General features: G+C 39.8%; 7 protein-coding genes across 7 annotated transcripts; 4 read left to right on the top strand and 3 right to left on the bottom strand.

Moving 5' to 3' along the window:
- The first annotated feature begins 1,086 nt into the window (after positions 1 to 1,086).
- Positions 1,087 to 1,932, top strand: LOC135555623 (hemoglobin subunit beta-like). Its single transcript, XM_064988228.1, has 3 exons — positions 1,087 to 1,199; positions 1,413 to 1,635; positions 1,749 to 1,932. Exons 1-3 carry the CDS (start codon positions 1,108 to 1,110, stop codon positions 1,875 to 1,877), a joined length of 444 nt encoding a protein of 147 aa, XP_064844300.1. The 5' UTR covers positions 1,087 to 1,107; the 3' UTR covers positions 1,878 to 1,932.
- A 4,650-nt stretch (positions 1,933 to 6,582) lies between these two features.
- On the bottom strand, positions 6,583 to 7,304 carry LOC135554987 (hemoglobin embryonic subunit alpha-like). Its single transcript, XM_064987364.1, has 3 exons — positions 7,210 to 7,304; positions 6,893 to 7,100; positions 6,583 to 6,711 (listed from the first exon to the last, which is right to left on the bottom strand). Exons 1-3 carry the CDS (start codon positions 7,302 to 7,304, stop codon positions 6,583 to 6,585), a joined length of 432 nt encoding a protein of 143 aa, XP_064843436.1.
- Positions 7,305 to 8,592: 1,288 nt separating this feature from the next.
- Positions 8,593 to 9,382, top strand: LOC135554985 (hemoglobin subunit beta-like). Its single transcript, XM_064987363.1, has 3 exons — positions 8,593 to 8,684; positions 8,920 to 9,142; positions 9,254 to 9,382. Exons 1-3 carry the CDS (start codon positions 8,593 to 8,595, stop codon positions 9,380 to 9,382), a joined length of 444 nt encoding a protein of 147 aa, XP_064843435.1.
- A 3,073-nt stretch (positions 9,383 to 12,455) lies between these two features.
- Positions 12,456 to 13,177, bottom strand: LOC135554984 (hemoglobin embryonic subunit alpha-like). The gene is made up of 3 exons (XM_064987362.1): positions 13,083 to 13,177; positions 12,766 to 12,973; positions 12,456 to 12,584 (listed from the first exon to the last, which is right to left on the bottom strand). The coding sequence occupies exons 1-3, from the start codon at positions 13,175 to 13,177 to the stop codon at positions 12,456 to 12,458; spliced, it is 432 nt and encodes a 143-aa protein (XP_064843434.1).
- A 1,288-nt stretch (positions 13,178 to 14,465) lies between these two features.
- On the top strand, positions 14,466 to 15,255 carry LOC135554983 (hemoglobin subunit beta-like). The gene is made up of 3 exons (XM_064987361.1): positions 14,466 to 14,557; positions 14,793 to 15,015; positions 15,127 to 15,255. The coding sequence occupies exons 1-3, from the start codon at positions 14,466 to 14,468 to the stop codon at positions 15,253 to 15,255; spliced, it is 444 nt and encodes a 147-aa protein (XP_064843433.1).
- A 3,071-nt stretch (positions 15,256 to 18,326) lies between these two features.
- Positions 18,327 to 19,048, bottom strand: LOC135554982 (hemoglobin embryonic subunit alpha-like). The gene is made up of 3 exons (XM_064987360.1): positions 18,954 to 19,048; positions 18,637 to 18,844; positions 18,327 to 18,455 (listed from the first exon to the last, which is right to left on the bottom strand). Exons 1-3 carry the CDS (start codon positions 19,046 to 19,048, stop codon positions 18,327 to 18,329), a joined length of 432 nt encoding a protein of 143 aa, XP_064843432.1.
- Positions 19,049 to 20,341: 1,293 nt separating this feature from the next.
- Positions 20,342 to 21,131, top strand: LOC135555622 (hemoglobin subunit beta-like). Its single transcript, XM_064988227.1, has 3 exons — positions 20,342 to 20,433; positions 20,669 to 20,891; positions 21,003 to 21,131. The coding sequence occupies exons 1-3, from the start codon at positions 20,342 to 20,344 to the stop codon at positions 21,129 to 21,131; spliced, it is 444 nt and encodes a 147-aa protein (XP_064844299.1).
- The last annotated feature ends 1,821 nt before the right edge of the window (positions 21,132 to 22,952 follow it).

Below are 22,952 nucleotides of genomic sequence, written 5' to 3'. Positions count from 1 at the left end.
AAATCATATTCAAGTGAGTTAGGTACTTGGGGCCCTTGTTAAGGTCATCGGCACCATGAACTTTACCAAGTACCAAGACGTTTTAGCCAAAAACCTGGTTGCCTCTGCCAAGAGGCTGATATTTGGCCGCAAGTGGATCTTACAGCAAGACAATGACCCCAAGCACATATCAAAATCCTCAAAGAAATGGTCAATTGACCACAAAATCAACAAATCAATATCAGTCTCGAACCCCATTGAACCCCATTGAAAACCTCTGGTTTGAATTAAAGAGGGCAGTCCAGTCCATAAGAGCAGATGAAAGAGATCAATGATGTGGAAATATTCTATATATAGGAATGGTCTAAGATCCCTCCCAGTGTGTTTTCCAATCTCATTAAATATTTGAGAAAAAGGCTAATTGTCGCTATCCTCAGAAGGGGAGGGTGCTGGGGTATTGAAAACAAGGGGGCCAATAATTTTTGATCACTAGATGTTTAGATGTTGTCTTACTTGTAAACTCTTTCTCTGAGCAATTATGTTAGTAGGCCTATAAGATGAGGATAAAAATAAGAAACCCGCACACTGCTCTTACTAGTATCACTGCTCTTTATTTAGCTGTACTTAGGCCTCGAGGCCTTCGTGAACAAGAGATAGCTCAGATGTGCGAGTGCCTGATGCATTTTCAATATGAGTAGGCCTATAAAATAATATAATTGTCCCATTTTTTTTAGCATACAATATAGCGCAGAATTTGTATTATTTATTTTATACAGTGTTTTGTGCACATCTTAATAAAATCAAATTGTATTTGTCACATGAGCAGAATACAAAAAGGTGTTGACTTTACCGAGAAATGCTTACTTACAAGTCCTTTCTCAACAATGCAGAGTAAGTAAGAAAAATGGGTGCCAATAATTTGGTAAAAAGTAAACCTTTCCATTCACATTACATTATCTCAGTAAAATTTGTGACGCTTGGCTTTACAGCCTACTAACATGACCACACCCATCGCTGTGTTTAGGGAGGAGTGTACTGAAAAAAAACGCTGCTCAAACAAAGTATAAGTGCATAGGGTTCCTTAACCTCCATTAAGAACCCTGTCAAAGCAACCTCATAGCCAGCAACATGGTTGAGTGGACAGACTTTGAGCGCGCCACAATCCAAAGCATCTTCTCAAAGATGGACTACGATGACGTGGGCCCCGCGGCTCTTTCCAGGTAGGCTACCTTTAATACCCTATTTGATATCAGCGTTATGGTGCCTTCAACACTGTTGCCGACAAATTATTGGAATTAGTCATGTTGTTAACGCTTTTCAAGACTGGTTATTATTTGACATATCCGCGTAAAACGACAGAACAATTTATTTATGTGCATTGCGTGTATGCATATCACATTTGTGTAATTCTTGACTGTTAATTAATTCTACAGGTGTCTGGTTGTGTACCCCTGGACCCAGAGGTATTTCGGTAACTTCGGAAACCTGTACAACGCCGCTGCCATCCAAGGAAACCCAATGGTCGCCGCTCACGGAAAGACCGTCCTGCGCGGACTGGACCGGGCTGTCAAGAACATGGACGACATCAAGGCCACCTACGCAGAGCTTAGCGTGCTGCACTCCGAGAAATTGCGCGTGGATCCCGACAACTTCCGGGTAAATTAGTTATACTTTTATACTTCACACGGTCATATTATATTTTCCTATCTTTTAAAATAGTGTGGCAGAATGCGTTTTCTTACTTGTCCATTTGCTCCTTTCTTTTGCAGCTGCTGGCTGACTGCTTGACTATTGTCGTTGCTGCGAGAATGGGTGCTGACTTCACCGCTGATGTCCAGCGCGCTTTCCAGAAGTTCCTGGCCGTCGTGGTGAGCTCCCTAGGCAGACAGTACCACTAGAGCCCCTCCACTCAGAGACCGACGACCACCAGAGTACCAACAAGCGCTGATCATTTGTTTAGAGGCACATGTTCCTTCTACTAAAGCAAATAAAATCAGCAAAATAATATTTTCATCTGTGCCTTTTTTTTCTTGCATGAACATCAATATGGTGGCACATTATGAACTAAGTGTGTAAATATTTCAACCTTGTTAATCAGATATTGATAATGTGCGATATATAAATATTTAGCAAATTACTAAAATATTTGCCAATTAACCACACTGACATGTTACATTAGCTGTGCATGAACTAACCAATGCAACTAATAAATACATCATTGTGTTTAATGGTGCAGAATTGATACAATGCGTTTAAATGATACCAGGACTGCAATGATTAATTCCTGATTAAACACACAATCATCTAACTCATAATAGTTCAAGTGAACTTTTCATAACAGATCTGGTATTTAATGTTAGGTTCATGTATTAGTGTGGCAAGAAATTGTTGAGTAATCGAGAGTTTAAACCTAGATTCCCAAGTTGCTTCAGTTGAAGTCGGAAGATTACATACACTTATGTTGGCGTTTTTCAACCACTCCACAAATATCTTGTTAACAAACTATAGTTTTGGCAAGTTGGTTAGGACATCTACTTTGAGAATGACACAAGTCACTTTTCCAACAATTATTTACAGACAGATTATTTCACTTATAATTCACTGTATCACAATTCCAGTGGGTCAGAAGTTTACATACACTATGTTGACTGTGCCTTTAAACAGCTTGGACAATTCCAGAAAAGTATGTCATGGCTTTAGAAGCTTCTGATAGGCTAATTGACATAATTTGAGTCAATTGGAGGTGTACCTGTGGATATATTTCAAGGCCTACCTTCAAACTCATTGCCTCTTTGCTTGATATCATGGGAAAATCGAAAGAAATCAGCCAAGACCTCAGAAGAAAAATTGTAGACCTCCACAAGTCTGGTTCATCCTTGGGAGGAATTTCCAAATGCCTGAATGTACCACGTTCATCTGTAAAAACAATAGTACACGAGTATAAACACCATGGAACCATGCAGCCGTCATACTGTGTCACGTTCGTTATAAGGATCGAACCAAGGCGCACCGTGGTATGTATACATTCTCTTCTTTAAAAGAATGAACACCAAACAAACTATCAAAATAACAAATGAAACGTGAAGCTATAAAATATAGTGCAGACAGGCAACTACACATAGACAAGATCCCACAACAGAAAGTGGAAAACAGGGCTGCCTAAATATGATCCCCAACCAGAGACAACGATAAACAGCTGTCTCTGATTGGGAACCATACCAGGCCAATATAGAAATACAAAACCCCTATACCTACAACAACCCTAGACATACAAAACCCTAGACATACAAAACACTAGACATACAACACTAGAGTACCCACCCTAGTCACACCCTGACCTAACCAAAATATATAGAAAACAGAGATATCTAAGGTCAGGGCGTGACAGTACCCCCCAAAAGGTGCGGACTCCCGGCCACAAACCTGAACCTGTAGAGGAGGGTCCAGGTGGGCATCTACCTTCGGTGGTGGCTCTAGTTTTGGATGCAGCCCCCCCTCCTCACGCTGATACTTCCTCTTTTGTGGAACTGGACCGTGGATCATCTCCGGAGACTCTGGACTGCGGATCATCGCCAGAGGCCCCAGACTGGGGATCGTCGCTGGAGGCCCCGGACTGGGGACCGTCGCTGGAAACAACGGACAGGGGACCGTCGCTGTAGGCCCTGGACTGTTGACCGTCGTTGGAGGCCCCTGACTGTGGCCTGTCGTTAGAGGTTCCGCACTTTGGCCCATCGTTGGAAGCTCCGGACCGTGGCCCGTCGCCGGAAGCTCTGGACTGGGAACTGTCGCCGGAAGCTCTGGACTGTGGAGGCGCACTGGAGACCTGATGCGTGGGACCGGGCTAGGTGGCACCGGGCTGATGACACGCACCTCAGGGCGAGTACGGAGAGGAGGCACAGGACTTACTGGACTGTGGAGGCGCACTGGAGATCTGATGCGTGGTGCCGGCACTGGTGGTACCGGGCTGGGGACACATACCTCAAGGTGAATGCGAGGAGCAGGAACAGGACGTACTGGACTGTGGATGCACACTGGAGACCTGATGCGTGGGACCGGTATAGGTGGCACCGGGCCGATGACACGCACCTCAGGGCGAGTACGGAGAGGAGGCACAGGACTTACTGGACTGTGGGGGCGCACTGGAGGTGTGGAGCGTAGAGCTGGCACAGCCCGTCCTGGCTGGATGTTTATTTTCGCCCTGCAAATGCGGGACGCTGGCACAGGACGCACTGGTCTGTGCAGACATACCGGAGACACAGTGCACAGAACCTGCACAGGATATCCTGGTCCAAGGAGGTATACTGGAGACCAGGAGCGCTGAGCCGGCACCATCCGTCCTGGCTGGATTCCCATTCTAGCCTGGTCAAAGCGGGGAGCTGGAATACAGCACACCGGGCTATGAATGCGAACTGGAGACACCGTACGCATCACTGCATAACACGGTGCCTGACCAGTCACACGTTCCTCAGCATGCCCCCTCTGCAACGCTCTCAATGCTAGCACTTCTCTCCGGAATCTTTCGTCAAGCTCCTCAATTGCATCGAGCTCTGGTTCAGCCCTCGGCTCCGCCGACCACTCCGTGTGCAACCCCCCCAAAACTTTTTTGGAGCTGCCTCTCGTGCTTGTCTCGTTGGTACAACTCCTCGTAATATCGCCGTTCCGCTTTCGCTGCCTCTATCTCCTCCTGAGGACGGCGATACTCCCCAGCCTGCGTCCAGGGTCCTGCTCCATCCAGGATCTCCTCCCAGGTCCATTCCTCTTGACCACGCTGCTTGGTCCTTAAATGGTGGGATCTTCTGTCACGTTCGTTATAAGGATCGGAACAAGGTACAGCGTGGTATGCGTACCTTCTCTTATTTTAAAGAATGAACACCAAACAAACTAACAAAATAACAAATGAAACGTGAAGCTATACAATATAGTGGAGACAGGCAACTACACATAGACAACATCCCACAACAGAGAGTGGGAGACAGGGCTGCTTAAATATGATCCCCAACCAGAGACAACGATAAACAACTGTCTCTGATTGGGAACCATATCAGGCCAACATAGAAATACAAAACCCCTAGACCTACAACATCCCTAGACATACAAAACCCTAGACATTCAACACTAGAGTACCCAACCTAGTCACACCCTGACCTAACCAAAATCTATAGAAAACAGAGATATCTAAGGTCAGGGCGCGACATACCGCTCAGGAAGGAAACGTGTTCTGTCTCCTAGAGATGAACGTACATTGGTGCGAAAAGTGCAAATCAATCCCAGAAGAACAGCAAAGGACCTTGTGAAGATGCTGGATGTAGGAAACAGGTACAAAAGTATCTATATCCACAGTAAAACGAGTCCTGTATCGGCATAACCTGAAAGGCTGCTTAGGAATTGAGTGTACAGTCTGTAAACTTCTGACCCACTAGGACTGTGATGAAATAAATAAAAGTTGAAATGCATCATTCTCTCTAGTATTATTCTGACATTCAAAATTCTTAAAATTAAGTGGTGATCCTAACTGACATAAGACAGAGAATTTGAACTTGGATTAAATGTCAGAATTAATTTAATTGTGAAAAACTGAGATTAAATGTATTTGGCTAAGGTGTATGTAAACATCCGACTTCAACTGTATATCGATTTTGGGAATTAATAATATATACCCATTGATTCTTAAAGAATATAACTTATAAATTCCTCATGAGATCAGTTCAACCGTCATACCCAATAAGAACCCAACATATAAGCTTGTTTTACTCTTTTACTCTGTTTGCAAACAATTTAAATGTAAACAGACACTGCATAGCCTCAAAACATGGTTAAAACTATAATTTTGAGATCATGGACAGTCAGTCCTTGCATCCATAGCTCTGTCTACGATTTTGAGAGTGGTCACATTTCTCTATGCTCATCCCTCAGCTTTTTACCAAAACAGACCATGACTACTTTGTCATTGTTTCAACTAAGGATTCTAGCTTTATCCAGATCAACATGAGATACATTTTTGTTTATTAATAACAATAAATCAGTTCGTCAAAAGAACCCTATAAAATACAACATACATTTATCAGAGGCACCTCCTGTCCTTTGAGTTTAGGAAATTGTATTTTAGAAATACTATCAATCCATTCATAATATATACATAGTCCTTAATTAGCCTAATTATCTAATATATATGACTTTGTTATATCAAATCGTTTTTCCCATTTATGTGGTCCTATGTCAAATAGTTTGTTCAATCTTGTTAATCAATAGCAAGTTCTAAGCAAACCATTTGCTTAATCTATAGGCTACTATTTCACCTTTGTTCCCCATCTCTGATTTCATTTATTTACTTCTAAACTTTTACTGCTAATGTTTTGCATATAGTTTCCATTTTCTTTATGAATACCATTTTGACTTTCGATGTCTTTCAGACCTGCAAAGAGCAACTTATTTAATCATATCAGGTCCTGTGCTCTACAAAACAACGAATTAAAAACCAAAGTAAAGACCAAAAAACGTAATTATGTCCGTTTTAACATTTAATTATATTTTACAACAATACAGAGCTGAGCACAGTGCTGATCAATGCTGCAATCCGTCTGGTCTGATCCTTCTATCCACATCTTATCGGTACTTCTCAGACAGAGCCCGGCCCACCGCTGCCAGGAACTTGTCCATGGCCACATGAGCTTCGGGGTTGAAATCATTGGGGAACAAGATAGCCAGCACCACCAAGATGTTGTGGGACAGGATCTACAGGAGGAAAGGAATGGACATTAGTACGCTACATGTTTTAACAGGATATTTTATTTAATCATCTACGTTGTCCATTTTACTGTAAAGAGTACCCGATATATTCTAAATGCAACTATACATTTTCATTTGGTGTCAACGGTAAACAAATTATTATGAATAATGTTGTGACTGTCCTGACCTTGAAGTTGGCGGGATCGATACGCAGCTTGAATGCATGCAGCTCGCTGAGGGCGAGGAGACCTGCGCTGATGTCGTCGATGCTGGCCACGGCTAAACTGATGCCTCCCATGATGGTCCCACCGTGCTTCCTGACTGGGGCAGAGCCGGGGCTCAGGTCCTTCCAGTGGGAGAAGTAGGTCTTGGTCTGGGGGTACACAACCAGCGTCCTGCACCGGAAGAAAAAACACATGTCAAGAAAGATGGAACACTAACACCAAACAGTCTACATTTTTACTTTAACAACAGCTGTAATATTAGCAGCACGACAGCCATTACCTAGACAGAGCATCGCAGCCGATGTCTTCAGCTTTGCCGGCCACCTTAGCCCAGAAGGCCTTGACCATTTTCTTGTCCTTAGCGGTGAGACTCATGGTTGTAGTTAAAGACGATGCTGGAGTAGAAGTTCAGTGATGAGCTCTTACAAACGTAGACTTTTTATATTAGCTGCGAGCCCCACCCAATGCAGACCCACCTCCAAGATAAACAAGATACAACATGCCTTTTGTTAATGTTCAATAGGCACAATCCCTCTCAAGTTATTACATTTCTGCTTATTTTACTGGACAAAAACACAAGTTGGTACAATCCTCCATACAATACTTACAAAGACATTGTAAGCACCTTCTGAGCAGCACACAATATCAAACATAAAACACACAGGGTAGAGATGGATAAAAACATGTATATACATGATTATGACAGTCATTGAAGTAAACGAAGTTTTTAGTATTGGAGATGTGTTGAGAGGTTTTTTAATGCTGGTAGTTTTCACAAGGGAGTCGGTAATTTCCATATTTTATTTCAGTACAAAATAATTCAATATTCGTTTATTTATTTATTTATCACTCTGGCTTTATGGTATTTAACCAATAAAGAGAAGTCTAATTGTATTTTCAATAGGTAAATTGCCTGTATCATAAGTAAGAAATAGAAGCCTGTATTCAGAAATATCGAAAAGTTGACAGTAGAGATGCATTACCCCCAAATAGACTGGAATAGTGCAACTATAAAAATACATATTAAATGGGTCCGACCTTACTAGCGCAGAATGAACATAGAGGTGAAATATCAATTCATTTGTTTAGAAATGTATTACAATGATAAAAATGATGTAATATCGTAGTAGGCTATTTCATATATCTTAGTAATATATTAATATCGTAGTTATATCGTACTAATATCTGACTATATGCATACACAGAGATAGTTGAAAAATGTTTCTCAAAGTAATTGAATCCCCAACAAGTGTGATTAATGTGCAATAGGTCTATCTCTTCAGATAGTAGGCATATTACACATGTATTTGCATGTGTTGAGAATGGTATATTTCCCCACTATTTAGGGCTTATTTTTGTTAATATTTCTAATAATGTAATAATTGGTATGCAACCTAATACTTAAATGAATAATTTCATCATGGATTTTAGGACAATGTATTCTTTTCAAATTGCTTTTAAACATATATGGTAAACAGTAAAACTTCACATTATTATCTCAGTAAAATCTGTGACTTTTGGCTTATACAGCCCCTTACCATGACCCCACCCATCGCTGTCTTTAGGGAGGAGCGTCCTGATCCTTTTAAAAACGCTGCTCAAACGAAGACAAAGTGTATATGATTCGTTAGCCTCTGTGAAAGAAACTTCAACAGCTAGCAACATGGTGCAGTGGACAGACTTTGAGCGCGTCACCATTCAGAGCGTCTTCGAGAAGATGGACTACGATGACGTTGGGCCCGCGGCTCTTTCCAGGTAGTGCGTTTAAAACTGTGGTCTACAAATTATTGGAATTAGTCATGTTATTATACTGTTATTATATTATTATGGGCTTGTTATTATGATTTTCAAGGCGAAGTCGTATTTGAGACATGCGTGTAATTAACGCGTAATTGACATCTCCAAATGACACATTAATTGATTTTCGTAAGATATGTGTGTATGCAGATATCACGTTTGTGTTATTCTTAACGGTTTATTATTTCTACAGGTGTCTGGTTGTGTACCCCTGGACCCAGAGGTATTTCGGTAACTTTGGAAACCTGTACAACGCCGCTGCCATCCAGGGAAACCCAATGGTCGCCGCTCACGGAAAGACCGTCCTGCGCGGACTGGACCGGGCTGTCAAGAACATGGACGACATCAAGGCCACCTACGCAGAGCTGAGCGTGCTGCACTCCGAGAAATTGCGCGTGGATCCAGACAACTTCCGGGTAAATTTAAATGTTCTACTTCACACAAGGTACTTGCCTATCTATGGGGTGGCATAGATGGTGGGGCAGAATGCGTTTTCTTACTTGTCCATTTGCTCCTTTCTTTTGCAGCTGCTGGCTGACTGCCTTACTATTGTCGTTGCTGCGAGAATGGGTGCTGACTTCACCGCTGATGTCCAGCGCGCTTTCCAGAAGTTCCTGGCCGTCGTGGTGAGCTCCCTGGGCAGACAGTACCACTAGAGCCCCTCCACTCAGAGACCGACGACCACCAGAGTACCAACAAGCGCTGATCATTTGTTTAGAGGCACATGTTGTTCCTTCTACTAAAGCAAATAAAATCTTCCGCAAATATTTTTTTATCTGTGCCTTATTTTCTTGCATGAACATCAATATGGTTAATCAGATATTGATAATGTGCAATATATAAAATTATTTAGCAAATAACTAAAATATTTGCCAATTAACCACACTGACATGTTACATTAGCTGTGCATGAACTAACCAATGCAACTAATAAATACATCATTGTGTTTAATGGTGCAGAATTGATACTATGCGTTTAAATGATACCAGGACTGCAATGATTAATTCCTGATTAAACACACAATCATCTAACTCATAATAGTTCAAGTGAACTTTTCATAACAGATCTGGTATTCAATGTTAGGTTCATGTATTAATCTGGCAAGAAATTGTTGATTTGTTGAGAGCTTAAACCTCGACTCCCTAGTTGCTACAGTTGAAATCGGAAGTTTATATAGAGTCATTAAAACTCGTGAACAAACTATAGTCTTGGCAAGTCAGTTAGGACATCTACTTTGAGAATGACACAAGTCATTTTTTCCAACAATTGTTTACAGACAGATTAGTTCACTTATAATTCACTGTATCACAATTCCAGTGGGTCAGAAGTTTACATACACTACGTTGACTGTGCCTTTAAACAGTTTGGAAAATTCCAGCAAATGATGTCATGCCTTTAGAAGCTTCTGATAGGCTAATTGATATAATTTGAGTCAATTGGAGGTGTACCTGTGGATTGATTTCAAGGCCTACCTTCAACCTCAGTGCCTCTTTGATTCACATCATGGGAGAATCGAAAGAAATCAGCCAAGACCTCAGAAAAACAATTGTAGACCTCCACAAGTCTGATTCATCCTTGGGAGAAATTTCCAACTGCCTGAATGTACCACGTTCATCTGTACAAACAAGAGTACGCAAGTATAAACCCCATGGTACCACGCAGCCGTCATACCGCTCAGGAAGGAGACGCGTTCTGTCTCCTAGAGATGAACGAACATTGCTGCGAAAAGTGCAAATCAATCACAGAACAAAAGCACCTTGTGGACCTTGAGGACCTTGTGAAGATGCTGCAGGAAATAGGTGCAAAAGTATCTATATCCACAGTAAAACGAGTCCTATATCGACATAACCTGAAAGGCTGCACAGGAAGGAAGAAGCCACTGCTCCAAAACCGCCATAAAAAAAGCCAAGACTACAGTTTGCAACTGCACACGGGGACAACGATCGTACTTTTTGGAGAAATGTCCTCTGGTCTGATGTAACAAAAATAGAACTGTTTGGACATAATGACCATCGTTATGTTTCGAGGAAAAAGGGGGAGACTTGCAAGCGGAAGAGCACCACCCCAACCGTGAAGCACGGGGGTGGCAGCATCATGTTGTGGGGGTGCTTTGCTGCAGGAGGGACTGGTGTACTTCATAAAATAGATGGCATTATGAGGGAGGAAAATTGTGTGGATATATTGAAGAAACATCTCAAGACATCAGTCAGGAAGTTAAAGCTTGGTCGCAAATGGGTCTTCCAAATGGACAATGACCCCAAGCATACTTCCAAAGTTGTGGCAAAAAGGCTTAAGGACAACAAAGTCAAGGTATTGGAGTGGCCATTACAAAGCCCTGACCTCAATCTTATAGAACATTTGTGAGTAGAACTGAAAAAGTGTGTGCGAGAAAGGAGGCCTACGAACCTGAGTCATTTACACCAGCTCTGTCAGGAGGAATGGGCCAAAATTCACCCAATTTATTGTGTGAAGCTCCCCAAAACGTTTGACCCAAGTTAAACAATTTAAAAGGAATGCTACCAAATAGTAATTGAATGTAAACTTCTGACCCACTGGGAATGTGATGAAATAAATAAAAGCTGAAATAAATAATCCTCTCTACTATTAGTCTGACATTAAAAAAGACAGGGAATTTTAACTTGGATTAAATGTCAGGAATTGTGAAAAACTGAGTTTAAATGTATTTGGCTAAGGTGTATGTAAACTTTCGACTGCAACTGTATATCGATTTTGGGAATTAATAATATATATCCATTGATTCTTAAAGAATATAACTTGTAAATGCCTCATGAGATCAGTTCAACCGTCACACCCAATAAGAACCCAACATATAAGCTTGTTTTACTCTTTTACTCTGTTTGCAAACAATTTACATGTAAACAGACACTACATAGCCTCAAAACATGGTTAAAACTATAATTTTGAGATCATGGATAGTCAGTCCTTGCATCCATAGCTCTGTCTACGATTTTGAGAGTGGTCACATTTCTCTATGCTCATCCCTCAGCTTTTTACCAAAACAGACCATGACTACTTTGTCATTGTTTCAACTCAGGATTCTAGCTTTATCCACATCAACATGAGATACATTTTTGTTTATTAATAACAATAAATCAGTTAGTCAAAAGAACCATATAAAATACAACATACATTTATCAGAGGCACCTCCCGACCTTTGAGTTTAGGAAATTGTATTTTATAACTACTATCAATCCATTCATAATATATACATAGTCCTTAATTAGCCTAATTATGTAATATATATTACTTTGTTATATCAAATCGTGTTTTACATTTTGTTTATGTGGTCCTATGTCAAATAGTTTGTTCAATCTTGTTTATCGACAGCAAGTTCTAAGCAAACCATTTGATTGATCTATAGGCTCCTATTTCAACTTTGTTCCCCTTCTCTGATTTCATTTATTTATTTCTAAACTTTTACAGGTAACTTCTCTAAGCACCGCTTTTGTGGAAATGTTTTGCATATAGTTTCCATTTTCTTTATGAATACCTTTTTGACTTTCGATGTCTTTCAGACTTGCAAAGAGCAACGTATTTAATCATATCAGGTCCTGTGCTCTACAAAACAACGAATTAAAAACCAAAGTAAAGACCAAAAAATGTAATTATGTGGGTTTTGACATTTAATTATATTTTAGAACAATACAGAGCGGAGCACAGTGCTGATCAATGCTGCAATCCGTCTGGTCTGATCCTTCTATCCACATCTTATCGGTACTTTTCAGACAGAGCCCGGCCCACTGCTGCCAGGAACTTGTCCATGGCCACATGAGCTTCGGGGTTGAAATCATTGGGGAACAAGATAGCCAGCACCACCAAGATGTTGTGGGACAGGATCTACAGGAGGAAAGGAATGGACATTAGTACGCTACATGTTTTAATAGGATATTTTATTTAATCATCTACGTTGTCCATTTTACTGTAAAGAGTACCCGATATATTCTAAATGCAACTATACATTTTCATTTGGTGTCAACGGTAAACAAATTATTATGAATAATGCTATGACTGTCCTGACCTTGAAGTTGGCGGGATCGACACGCAGCTTGAAGGCATGCAGCTCGCTGAGGGCGAGGAGGCCTGCGCTGATGTCGTCGATGCTGGCCACGGCTAAACTGATGCCTCCCATGATGGTCCCACCGTGCTTCCTGACTGGGGCAGAGCCGGGGCTCAGGTCCTTCCAGTGGGAGAAGTAGGTCTTGGTTTGTGGGTACACAACCAGCGTCCTACACCGGAAGAAAAAACACATGTCAAGAAAGATGGAACACTAACACCAAACAATCTACATTTTTACTTCAAAAACAGCTATAATATTAGCAGCACGACAGCCATTACCTTGACAGTGCATCGCAGCCGATATCTTCAGCTTTGCCGGCCACCTTAGCCCAGAAGGCCTTGACCATTTTCTTGTCCTTAGCGGTGAGACTCATGGTTGTAGTTAAAGACGATGCTGGAGTAGAAGTTCAGTGATGAGCTCTTACAAACGAAGACCTTTTATATTAGCCGCGAGCCCCACCCAATGCAGACCCACCTCCAAGATAAACAAGATACAACATGCCTTTTGTTAATGTTCAATAGGCACAATCCCTCTCAAGTTATTACATTTCTGCTTATTTTACTGGACAAAAACACAAGTTGGTACAATCCTCCATACAATACTTACAAAGACATTGTAAGCACCTTCTGAGCAGCACACAATATCAAACATAAAACACACAGGGTAGAGATGGATAAAAACATATATATACATGATTATGACAGTCATTGAAGTAAACGAAGTTTTTAGTATTGGAGATGTGTTGAGAGGTTTTTTAATGCAGGTAGTTTTCACAAGGGAGTCGGTAATTTCCATATTTTATTTCAGTACAAAATAATTCAATATTCGTTTATTTATTTATTTATCACTCTGGCTTTATGGTATTTAACCAATAAAGAGAAGTCTAATTGTATTTTCAATAGGTAAATTGCCTGTATCATAAGTAAGAAATAGGAGCCTGTATTCAGAAATATCGAAAAGTTGACAGTAGAGATGCATTACCCCCAAATAGACTGGAATAGTGCAACTATAAAAATACATATTAAATGGGTTCGACCTTACTAGCGCAGAATGAACATAGAGGTGAAATATCAATTCATTTGTTTAGAAATGTATTACAATGATAAAAATGAAGTAATATCGTAGTAGGCTATTTCATATATCTTAGTAATATATTAATATCGTAGTTATATCGTACTAATATCTGACTATATGCATACACAGAGATAGTTGAAAAATGTTTTTCAAAGTAATTGAATCCCCACCAAGTGTGATTAATGTGCAATAGGTCTATATCTTCAGATAGTAGGCATATTACACATGTATTTGCATGTGTTGAGAATGGTATATTTCCCCACTATTTGGGGCTTATTTTTGTTAATATTTCTAATAATGTAATAATTGGTATGCAACCTAATACTTAAATGAATGATTTCATCATGGATTTTAGGACAATGTATTCTTTTCAAATTGCTTTTAAACGTATATGGTAAACAGTAAAACTTCACATTATTATCTCAGTAAAATCTGTGACTTTTGGCTTATACAGCCCCTTACCATGACCCCACCCATCGCTGTCTTTAGGGAGGAGCGTCCTGATCCTTTTAAAAACGCTGCTCAAACGAAGAGAAAGTGTATATGATTCGTTAGCCTCTGTGAAAGAAACTTCAACAGCTGGCAACATGGTTCAGTGGACAGACTTTGAGCGCGCCACCATTCAGAGCGTCTTCGAGAAGATGGACTACGATGACGTTGGGCCCGCGACTCTTTCCAGGTAGTGCGTTTAAAACTGTGGTCTACAAATTATTGGAATTAGTCATGTTATTATACTGTTATTATATTATTATGCGCTTGTTATTATGATTTTCAAGGCGAAGTCGTATTTGAGACAAGCGTGTAATTAACGCGTAATTGACATCTCCAGATGACACATTAATTGATTTCCGTAAGATATGTGTGTATGCAGATATCACGTTTGTGTAATTCTTAACGGTTTATTATTTCTACAGGTGTCTGGTTGTGTACCCCTGGACCCAGAGGTATTTCGGTAACTTTGGAAACCTGTACAACGCCGCTGCCATCCAGGGAAACCCAATGGTCGCCGCTCACGGAAAGACCGTCCTGCACGGACTGGACCGGGCTGTCAAGAACATGGACGACATCAAGGCCACCTACGCAGAGCTGAGCGTGCTGCACTCCGAGAAATTGCGCGTGGATCCAGACAACTTCCGGGTAAATTGAAATGTTCTACTTCACACAAGGTACTTGCCTATCTATGGGATGGCATAGATGGTGTGGTAGAATGCGTTTTCTTACTTGTCCATTTGCTCCTTTCTTTTGCAGCTGCTGGCTGACTGCCTTACTATTGTCGTTGCTGCGAGAATGGGTGCTGACTTCACCGCTGATGTCCAGCGCGCTTTCCAGAAGTTCCTGGCCGTCGTGGTGAGCTCCCTGGGCAGACAGTACCACTAGAGCCCCTCCACTCAGAGACCGACGACCACCAGAGTACCAACAAGCGCTGATCATTTGTTTAGAGGCACATGTTGTTCCTTCTACTAAAGCAAATAAAATCTTCCGCAAATATTTTTTTATCTGTGCCTTATTTTCTTGCATGAACATCAATATGGTTAATCAGATATTGATAATGTGCAATATATAAAAATATTTAGCAAATAACTAAAATATTTGCCAATTAACCACACTGACATGTTACATTAGCTGTGCATGAACTAACCAATGCAACTAATAAATACATCATTGTGTTTAATGGTGCAGAATTGATACTATGCGTTTAAATGATACCAGGACTGCAATGATTAATTCCTGATTAAACACACAATCATCTAACTCATAATAGTTCAAGTGAACTTTTCATAACAGATCTGGTATTCAATGTTAGGTTCATGTATTAATCTGGCAAGAAATTGTTGATTTGTTGAGAGCTTAAACCTCGACTCCCTAGTTGCTACAGTTGAAATCGGAAGTTTATATAGAGTCATTAAAACTCGTGAACAAACTATAGTCTTGGCAAGTCGGTTAGGACATCTACTTTGTGCAGGACACAAGTATTTTTTCCAACAATTGTTTACAGACAGATTAGTTCACTTATAATTCACTGTATCACAATTCCAGTGGGTCAGAAGTTTACATACACTACGTTGACTGTGCCTTTAAACAGTTTGGAAAATTCCAGCAAATGATGTCATGCCTTTAGAAGCTTCTGATAGGCTAATTGATATAATTTGAGTCAATTGGAGGTGTACCTGTGGATTGATTTCAAGGCCTACCTTCAACCTCAGTGCCTCTTTGATTCACATCATGGGAGAATCGAAAGAAATCAGCCAAGACCTCAGAAAAACAATTGTAGACCTCCACAAGTCTGATTCATCCTTGGGAGGAATTTCCAACTGCCTGAATGTACCACATTCATCTGTACAAACAAGAGTACGCAAGTATAAACCCCATGGTACCACGCAGCCGTCATACCGCTCAGGAAGGAGACGCGTTCTGTCTCCTAGAGATGAACGAACATTGCTGCGAAAAGTGCAAATCAATCACAGAACAAAAGCACCTTGTGGACCTTGAGGACCTTGTGAAGATGCTGCAGGAAATAGGTGCAAAAGTATCTATATCCACAGTAAAACGAGTCCTATATCAACATAACCTGAAAGGCTGCACAGGAAGGAAGAAGCCACTGCTCCAAAACCGCCATAAAAAAAGCCAAGACTACAGTTTGCAACTGCACACGGGGACAACGATCGTACTTTTGGAGAAATGTCCTCTGGTCTGATGTAACAAAAATAGAACTGTTTGGACATAATGACCATCGTTATGTTTCGAGGAAAAAGGGGGAGACTTGCAAGCGGAAGAGCACCACCCCAACCGTGAAGCACGGGGGTGGCAGCATCATGTTGTGGGGGTGCTTTGCTGCAGGAGGGACTGGTGTACTTCATAAAATAGATGACATTATGAGGGAGGAAAATTGTGTGGATATATTGAAGAAACATCTCAAGACATCAGTCAGGAAGTTAAAGCTTGGTTGCAAATGGCTCTTCCAAATGGACAATAACCCCAAGCATACTTCCAAAGTTGTGGCAAAAAGGCTTAAGGACAACAAAGTCAAGGTATTGGAGTGGCCATTACAAAGCCCTGACCTCAATCTTATAGAACATTTGTGAGTAGAACTGAAAAAGTGTGTGCGAGAAAGGAGGCCTACGAACCTGAATCATTTACACCAGCTCTGTCAGGAGGAATGGGCCAAAATTCACCCAATTTATTGTGTGAAGCTCCCCAAAACGTTTGACCCAAGTTAAACAATTTAAAAGCAATGCTACCAAATACTAATTGAATGTAAACTTCTGACCCACTGGGAATGTGATGAAATAAATAAAAGCTGAAATAAATAATTCTCTCTACTATTAGTCTGACATTAAAAAAGACAGGGAATTTTAACTTGGATTAAATGTCAGGAATTGTGAAAAACTGAATTTAAATGTATTTGGCTAAGGTGTATGTAAACTTTCGACTGCAACTGTATATCGATTTTGGGAATTAATAATATATACCCATTGATTCTTAAAGAATATAACTTATAAATGCCTCATGAGATCAGTTCAACCGTCATACCCAATAAGAACCCAACATATAAGCTTGTTTTACTCTTTTTCTCTGTTTGCAAACAAATTACATGTAAACAGACACTACATAGCCTTAAAACATGGTTAAAACTATAATTGTGATATCATGGATAGTCAGTCCTTGCATCCATTGCTCTGTCTACGATTTTGAGAGTGGTCACATTTCTCTATGCCCATCCCTCAGCTTTTTACCAAAACAGACCATGACTACTTTGTCATTGTTTCAACTCAGGATTCTAGCTTTATCCACATCAACATGAGATACATTTTTGTTTATTAATAACAATAAATCAGTTAGTCAAAAGAACCCTATAAAATACTACATACATTTATCAGAGGCACCTCCCGACCTTTGAGTTTAGGAAATTGTATTTTATAACTACTATCAATCCATTCATAATATATACATAGTCCTTAATTAGCCTAATTATCTAATATATATTACTTTGTTATATCAAATCGTGTTTTACATTTTGTTTATGTGGTCCTATGTCAAATAGTTTGTTCAATCTTGTTTATCGACAGCAAGTTCTAAGAAAACCATTTGATTGATCTATAGGCTCCTATTTCAACTTTGTTCCCCTTCTCTGATTTCATTTATTTATTTCTAAACTTTTACAGGTAACTTCTCTAAGCACCGCTTTTGTGGAAATGTTTTGCATATAGTTTCCATTTTCTTTATGAATACCTTTTTGACTTTCGATGTCTTTCAGACTTGCAAAGAGCAACGTATTTAATCATATCAGGTCCCGTGCTCTACAAAACAACGAATTAAAAACCAAAGTAAAGACCAAAAAACGTAATTATGTGGGTTTTGACATTTAATTATATTTTAGAACAATACAGAGCTGAGCACAGTGCTGATCAATGCTGCAATCCGTCTGGTCTGATCCTTCTGTCCACATCTTATCGGTACTTCTCAGACAGAGCCCGGCCCACCGCTGCCAGGAACTTGTCCATGGCCACATGAGCTTCGGGGTTGAAATCATTGGGGAACAAGATAGCCAGCACCACCAAGATGTTGTGGGACAGGATCTACAGGAGGAAAGGAATGGACATAAGTACGCTACATGTTTTAATATGATATTGTATTTAATAATATACGTTGTCCATTTTACTGTAAAGAGTACCCGATATATTCTAAATGCAACTATACATTTTCATTTGGTGTCAACGGTAAACAAATTATTATGAATAATGCTGTGACTGTCCTGACCTTGAAGTTGGCGGGATCGACACGCAGCTTGAAGGCATGCAGCTCGCTGAGGGCGAGGAGGCCTGCGCTGATGTCGTCGATGCTGGCCACGGCTAAACTGATGCCTCCCATGATGGTCCCACCGTGCTTCCTGACTGGGGCAGAGCCGGGGCTCAGGTCCTTCCAGTGGGAGAAGTAGGTCTTGGTCTGGGGGTACACAACCAGCGTCCTACACCGGAAGAAAAAACACATGTCAAGAAAGATGGAACACTAACACCAAACAGTCTACATTTTTACTTCAAAAACAGCTATAATATTAGCAGCACGACAGCCATTACCTTGACAGTGCATCGCAGCCGATATCTTCAGCTTTGCCGGCCACCTTAGCCCAGAAGGCCTTGACCATTTTCTTGTCCTTAGCGGTGAGACTCATGGTTGTAGTTAAAGACGATGCTGGAGTAGAAGTTCAGTGATGAGCTCTTACAAACGAAGACCTTTTATATTAGCCGCGAGCCCCACCCAATGCAGACCCACCTCCAAGATAAACAAGATACAACATGCCTTTTGTTAATGTTCAATAGGCACAATCCCTCTCAAGTTATTACATTTCTGCTTATTTTACTGGACAAAAACACAAGTTGGATACAATCCTCCATACAATACTTACAAAGACATTGTAAGCACCTTCTGAGCAGCACACAATATCAAACATAAAACACACAGGGTAGAGATGGATAAAAACATATATATACATGATTAAGACAGTCATTGAAGTAAACGAAGTTTTTAGTATTGGAGATGTGTTGAGAGGTTTTTTAATGCTGGTAGTTTTCACAAGGGAGTCGGTAATTGCCATATTTTATTTCAGTACAAAATAATTCAATATTCGTTTATTTATTTATTTATCACTCTGGCTTTATGGTATTTAACCAATAAAGAGAAGTCTAATTGTATTTTCAATAGGTAAATTGCCTGTATCATAAGTAAGAAATAGAAGCCTGTATTCAGAAATATCGAAAAGTTGACAGTAGAGATGCATTACCCCCAAATAGACTGGAATAGTGCAACTATAAAAATACATATTAAATGGGTCCGACCTTACTAGCGCAGAATGAACATAGAGGTGAAATATCAATTCATTTGTTTAGAAATGTATTACAATGATAAAAATGATGTAATATCGTAGTAGGCTATTTCATATATCTTAGTAATATATTAATATCGTAGTTATATCTTACTAATATCTGACTATATGCATACACAGAGATAGTTGAAAAATGTTTCTCAGACAAAGTAATTGAATCCCCAACAAGTGTGATTAATGTTCAATAGGTCTATATCTTCAGATAGTAGGCATATTACACATGTATTTGCATGTGTTGAGAATGGTATATTTCCCCACTATTTGGGGCTTATTTTTGTTAATATTTCTAATAATGTAATAATTGGTATGCAACCTAATACTTAAATGAATGATTTCATCATGGATTTTAGGACAGTGTATTATTGTAAAATTGCTTTTAAACATATATGGTAAACAGTAAAACTTCACATTATTATCTCAGTAAAATCTGTGACTTTTGGCTTATACAGCCCCTTACCATGACCCCACCCATCGCTGTCTTTAGGGAGGAGCGTCCTGATCCTTTTAAAAACGCTGCTCAAGCGAAGACAAAGTGTAAATGATTCGTTTGCCTCCGCGAAAGAAACTTCAACAGCTAGCAACATGGTTCAGTGGACAGACTTTGAGCGCGCCACCATTCAGAGCGTCTTCGAGAAGATGGACTACGATGACGTTGGGCCCGCGGCTCTTTCCAGGTAGTGCGTTTAAAACTGTGGTCTACAAATTATTGGAATTAGTCATGTTATTATTCTGTTATTATATTATTATGGGCTTGTTGTTATGATTTTCAAGGCGAAGTCGTATTTGAGACATGCGTGTAATTAACGCGTAATTGACATCTCCAATTGACACATTAATTGATTTTCGTAAGATATGTGTGTATGCAGATATCACGTTTGTGTAATTCTTAACGGTTTATTATTTCTACAGGTGTCTGGTTGTGTACCCCTGGACCCAGAGGTATTTCGGTAACTTTGGAAACCTGTACAACGCCGCTGCCATCCAGGGAAACCCAATGGTCGCCGCTCACGGAAAGACCGTCCTGCGCGGACTGGACCGGGCTGTCAAGAACATGGACGACATCAAGGCCACCTACGCAGAGCTGAGCGTGCTGCACTCCGAGAAATTGCGCGTGGATCCAGACAACTTCCGGGTAAATTGAAATGTTCTACTTCACACAAGGTACTTACCTATCTATGGGGTGGCATAGATGGTGGGGCAGAATGCGTTTTCTTACTTGTCCATTTGCTTCTTTCTTTTGCAGCTGCTGGCTGACTGCCTTACTATTGTCGTTGCTGCGAGAATGGGTGCTGACTTCACCGCTGATGTCCAGCGCGCTTTCCAGAAGTTCCTGGCCGTCGTGGTGAGCTCCCTGGGCAGACAGTACCACTAGAGCCCCTCCACTCAGAGACGGACGACCACCAGAGTACCAACAAGCGCTGATCATTTGTTTAGAGGCACATGTTGTTCCTTCTACTAAAGCAAATAAAATCAGCAAAATAATATTTTCATCTGTGCCTTTTTTTCTTGCATGAACATCAATATGGTGGCACATATAGCAAACTAATAGGCCTAATATGGTAATATGATTGACTGTGGGTGTGAATATCGCAATAACCTTATAATAACCTTATATACAAATATTTAGCAAATAACAACAAATCTTTTTTTGCAATTAACAACACTGACATGTTACATTAGCTGTGCATGAGCGACCCATATAATGAAGACAAACGTGTGTCCAGAGATGCAGCATTGAAACATTGAATCAAATAAGAGCAGCGCTGCAATGATAAATTCCTTTTTAATTACACACAATCGTCATTCATAAAGGTTCAACATAACTTTTCAGAACAGATCTTGGTTGATGTATTAGCGTGGCTAGGAATTGTTGAATGGTCGAGAGTATTAACCAGATCAAAATGCTATAAACATTTTTTAATGAATAATAATACGTCAGTTGGTCAATAGAACCTTATAAAATACATTTATTAGACGCACCTCCTAAAGTGTTCAGATAGGAATCTATTAAAGTCATTAGATTACAGATTTGTAACGGCAGATTTCCTCCTCTTCGTCTGAAGAGGAGTAAGGATCGGACCAAGATGCGGCGTGGTAACTGTTCATGACGATTTTAATAAGAAAAGCACTGAACACTATGGAATACAAAAACAATAAACTAATATGTGAAATAACCAAACCGAAACAGTCCCGTGTGGCACAAACACTGACACAGGAAACAAACACCCACAAACCAACAGTGAAACCCAGGCTACCTAAGTATGATTCTCAATCAGAGACAACTAACGACACCTGCCTCTGATTGAGAAGAATACTAGGCCGAAACAGAAACCTAAACATAGAAACACAAAACATAGACTGACTGACCACCCCAACTCACGCCCTGACCATACTAAAGACAAAACAAAGGAAAATAAAGGTCAGAACGTGACAAGATTATTAAATCAATGAATTAATCAACCAATATTCTTAAGAAATTTAACAAGTTATACTGTCTGTGTATTTCATTTTACATCATCTATAAATGCAACATGTAACTTTTCACATTTTATGACAACTAAACCCCATTGGTTTACAAAAATGCATTAACAATATGTTACAATTATAGCATGATCAGCAAAACCATTAGGTTATGTTTACACGTTATATTTACGTTTTTATGTGTATAGGAAATGTAATGAATAAATAATATTAATCAATTCATGATATATATATTTATATGAAGCCTTAATTAGCCTAATTATCTAACATATGTTATTTTTGTATGTCAAATTGTTTTTGTTTATGTGGTCCTATGTCAAATAGTTTGTTCAATATTGTTGATCAGTAGCAAGTTCTAAGCGAGCCATTTGATTATTCTACTATTACAACTTTGTTCCCCTTCTCGATTTTTTTTATTTTACTTATTAAACTTTTACTGCTAACTTCTCATTAATAGTAGACTGATGAATCAATTAATTAATCAACCAATATTTCTAAGACATTTAACAAGATATACTGTGTATTTCATTTTAAATAGTGTAAAATTTGACATTTAACTGTTGACATTTTATGGAGACTGAACCACATTGTGTAATACAAATAAATTAATAATATGTTACAAATATAGCATGATCAGCCAATCAGAATCATTAGGTTATGTTTTACGTTTCAGTTATATAGATAATCTCAGATTATAATCTATACATAATGT

This window comes from Oncorhynchus masou, chromosome 15, assembly GCF_036934945.1.
Source record: "Oncorhynchus masou masou isolate Uvic2021 chromosome 15, UVic_Omas_1.1, whole genome shotgun sequence".
Classification (NCBI taxonomy): Eukaryota; Metazoa; Chordata; class Actinopteri; order Salmoniformes; family Salmonidae; genus Oncorhynchus; species Oncorhynchus masou.
This window is presented reverse-complemented; position numbering and strand designations above follow the sequence as displayed.

Bases quoted from the DNA above. Each gene is read 5' to 3' on its own strand.
- LOC135554985 (XM_064987363.1), top strand. From the start codon at position 8,593: ATGGTGCAGTGGACAGACTTTGAGCGCGTCACCATTCAGAGCGTCTTC. The intron at 8,685-8,919 runs GTAGTGCGTTTA...TTATTTCTACAG, and splicing joins GGGCCCGCGGCTCTTTCCAG to GTGTCTGGTTGTGTACCCCT. The intron at 9,143-9,253 runs GTAAATTTAAAT...TTTCTTTTGCAG, and splicing joins TGGATCCAGACAACTTCCGG to CTGCTGGCTGACTGCCTTAC.
- LOC135555622 (XM_064988227.1), top strand. From the start codon at position 20,342: ATGGTTCAGTGGACAGACTTTGAGCGCGCCACCATTCAGAGCGTCTTC. The intron at 20,434-20,668 runs GTAGTGCGTTTA...TTATTTCTACAG, and splicing joins GGGCCCGCGGCTCTTTCCAG to GTGTCTGGTTGTGTACCCCT. The intron at 20,892-21,002 runs GTAAATTGAAAT...TTTCTTTTGCAG, and splicing joins TGGATCCAGACAACTTCCGG to CTGCTGGCTGACTGCCTTAC.
- LOC135554987 (XM_064987364.1), bottom strand. From the start codon at position 7,304: ATGAGTCTCACCGCTAAGGACAAGAAAATGGTCAAGGCCTTCTGGGCT. The intron at 7,101-7,209 runs GTAATGGCTGTC...CTTCCGGTGCAG, and splicing joins GGCTGCGATGCTCTGTCTAG to GACGCTGGTTGTGTACCCCC. The intron at 6,712-6,892 runs GTCAGGACAGTC...TTCCTCCTGTAG, and splicing joins TCGATCCCGCCAACTTCAAG to ATCCTGTCCCACAACATCTT.
- LOC135555623 (XM_064988228.1), top strand. From the start codon at position 1,108: ATGGTTGAGTGGACAGACTTTGAGCGCGCCACAATCCAAAGCATCTTC. The intron at 1,200-1,412 runs GTAGGCTACCTT...TTAATTCTACAG, and splicing joins GGCCCCGCGGCTCTTTCCAG to GTGTCTGGTTGTGTACCCCT. The intron at 1,636-1,748 runs GTAAATTAGTTA...TTTCTTTTGCAG, and splicing joins TGGATCCCGACAACTTCCGG to CTGCTGGCTGACTGCTTGAC.
- LOC135554984 (XM_064987362.1), bottom strand. From the start codon at position 13,177: ATGAGTCTCACCGCTAAGGACAAGAAAATGGTCAAGGCCTTCTGGGCT. The intron at 12,974-13,082 runs GTAATGGCTGTC...CTTCCGGTGTAG, and splicing joins GGCTGCGATGCACTGTCAAG to GACGCTGGTTGTGTACCCAC. The intron at 12,585-12,765 runs GTCAGGACAGTC...TTCCTCCTGTAG, and splicing joins TCGATCCCGCCAACTTCAAG to ATCCTGTCCCACAACATCTT.
- LOC135554982 (XM_064987360.1), bottom strand. From the start codon at position 19,048: ATGAGTCTCACCGCTAAGGACAAGAAAATGGTCAAGGCCTTCTGGGCT. The intron at 18,845-18,953 runs GTAATGGCTGTC...CTTCCGGTGTAG, and splicing joins GGCTGCGATGCACTGTCAAG to GACGCTGGTTGTGTACCCCC. The intron at 18,456-18,636 runs GTCAGGACAGTC...TTCCTCCTGTAG, and splicing joins TCGATCCCGCCAACTTCAAG to ATCCTGTCCCACAACATCTT.
- LOC135554983 (XM_064987361.1), top strand. From the start codon at position 14,466: ATGGTTCAGTGGACAGACTTTGAGCGCGCCACCATTCAGAGCGTCTTC. The intron at 14,558-14,792 runs GTAGTGCGTTTA...TTATTTCTACAG, and splicing joins GGGCCCGCGACTCTTTCCAG to GTGTCTGGTTGTGTACCCCT. The intron at 15,016-15,126 runs GTAAATTGAAAT...TTTCTTTTGCAG, and splicing joins TGGATCCAGACAACTTCCGG to CTGCTGGCTGACTGCCTTAC.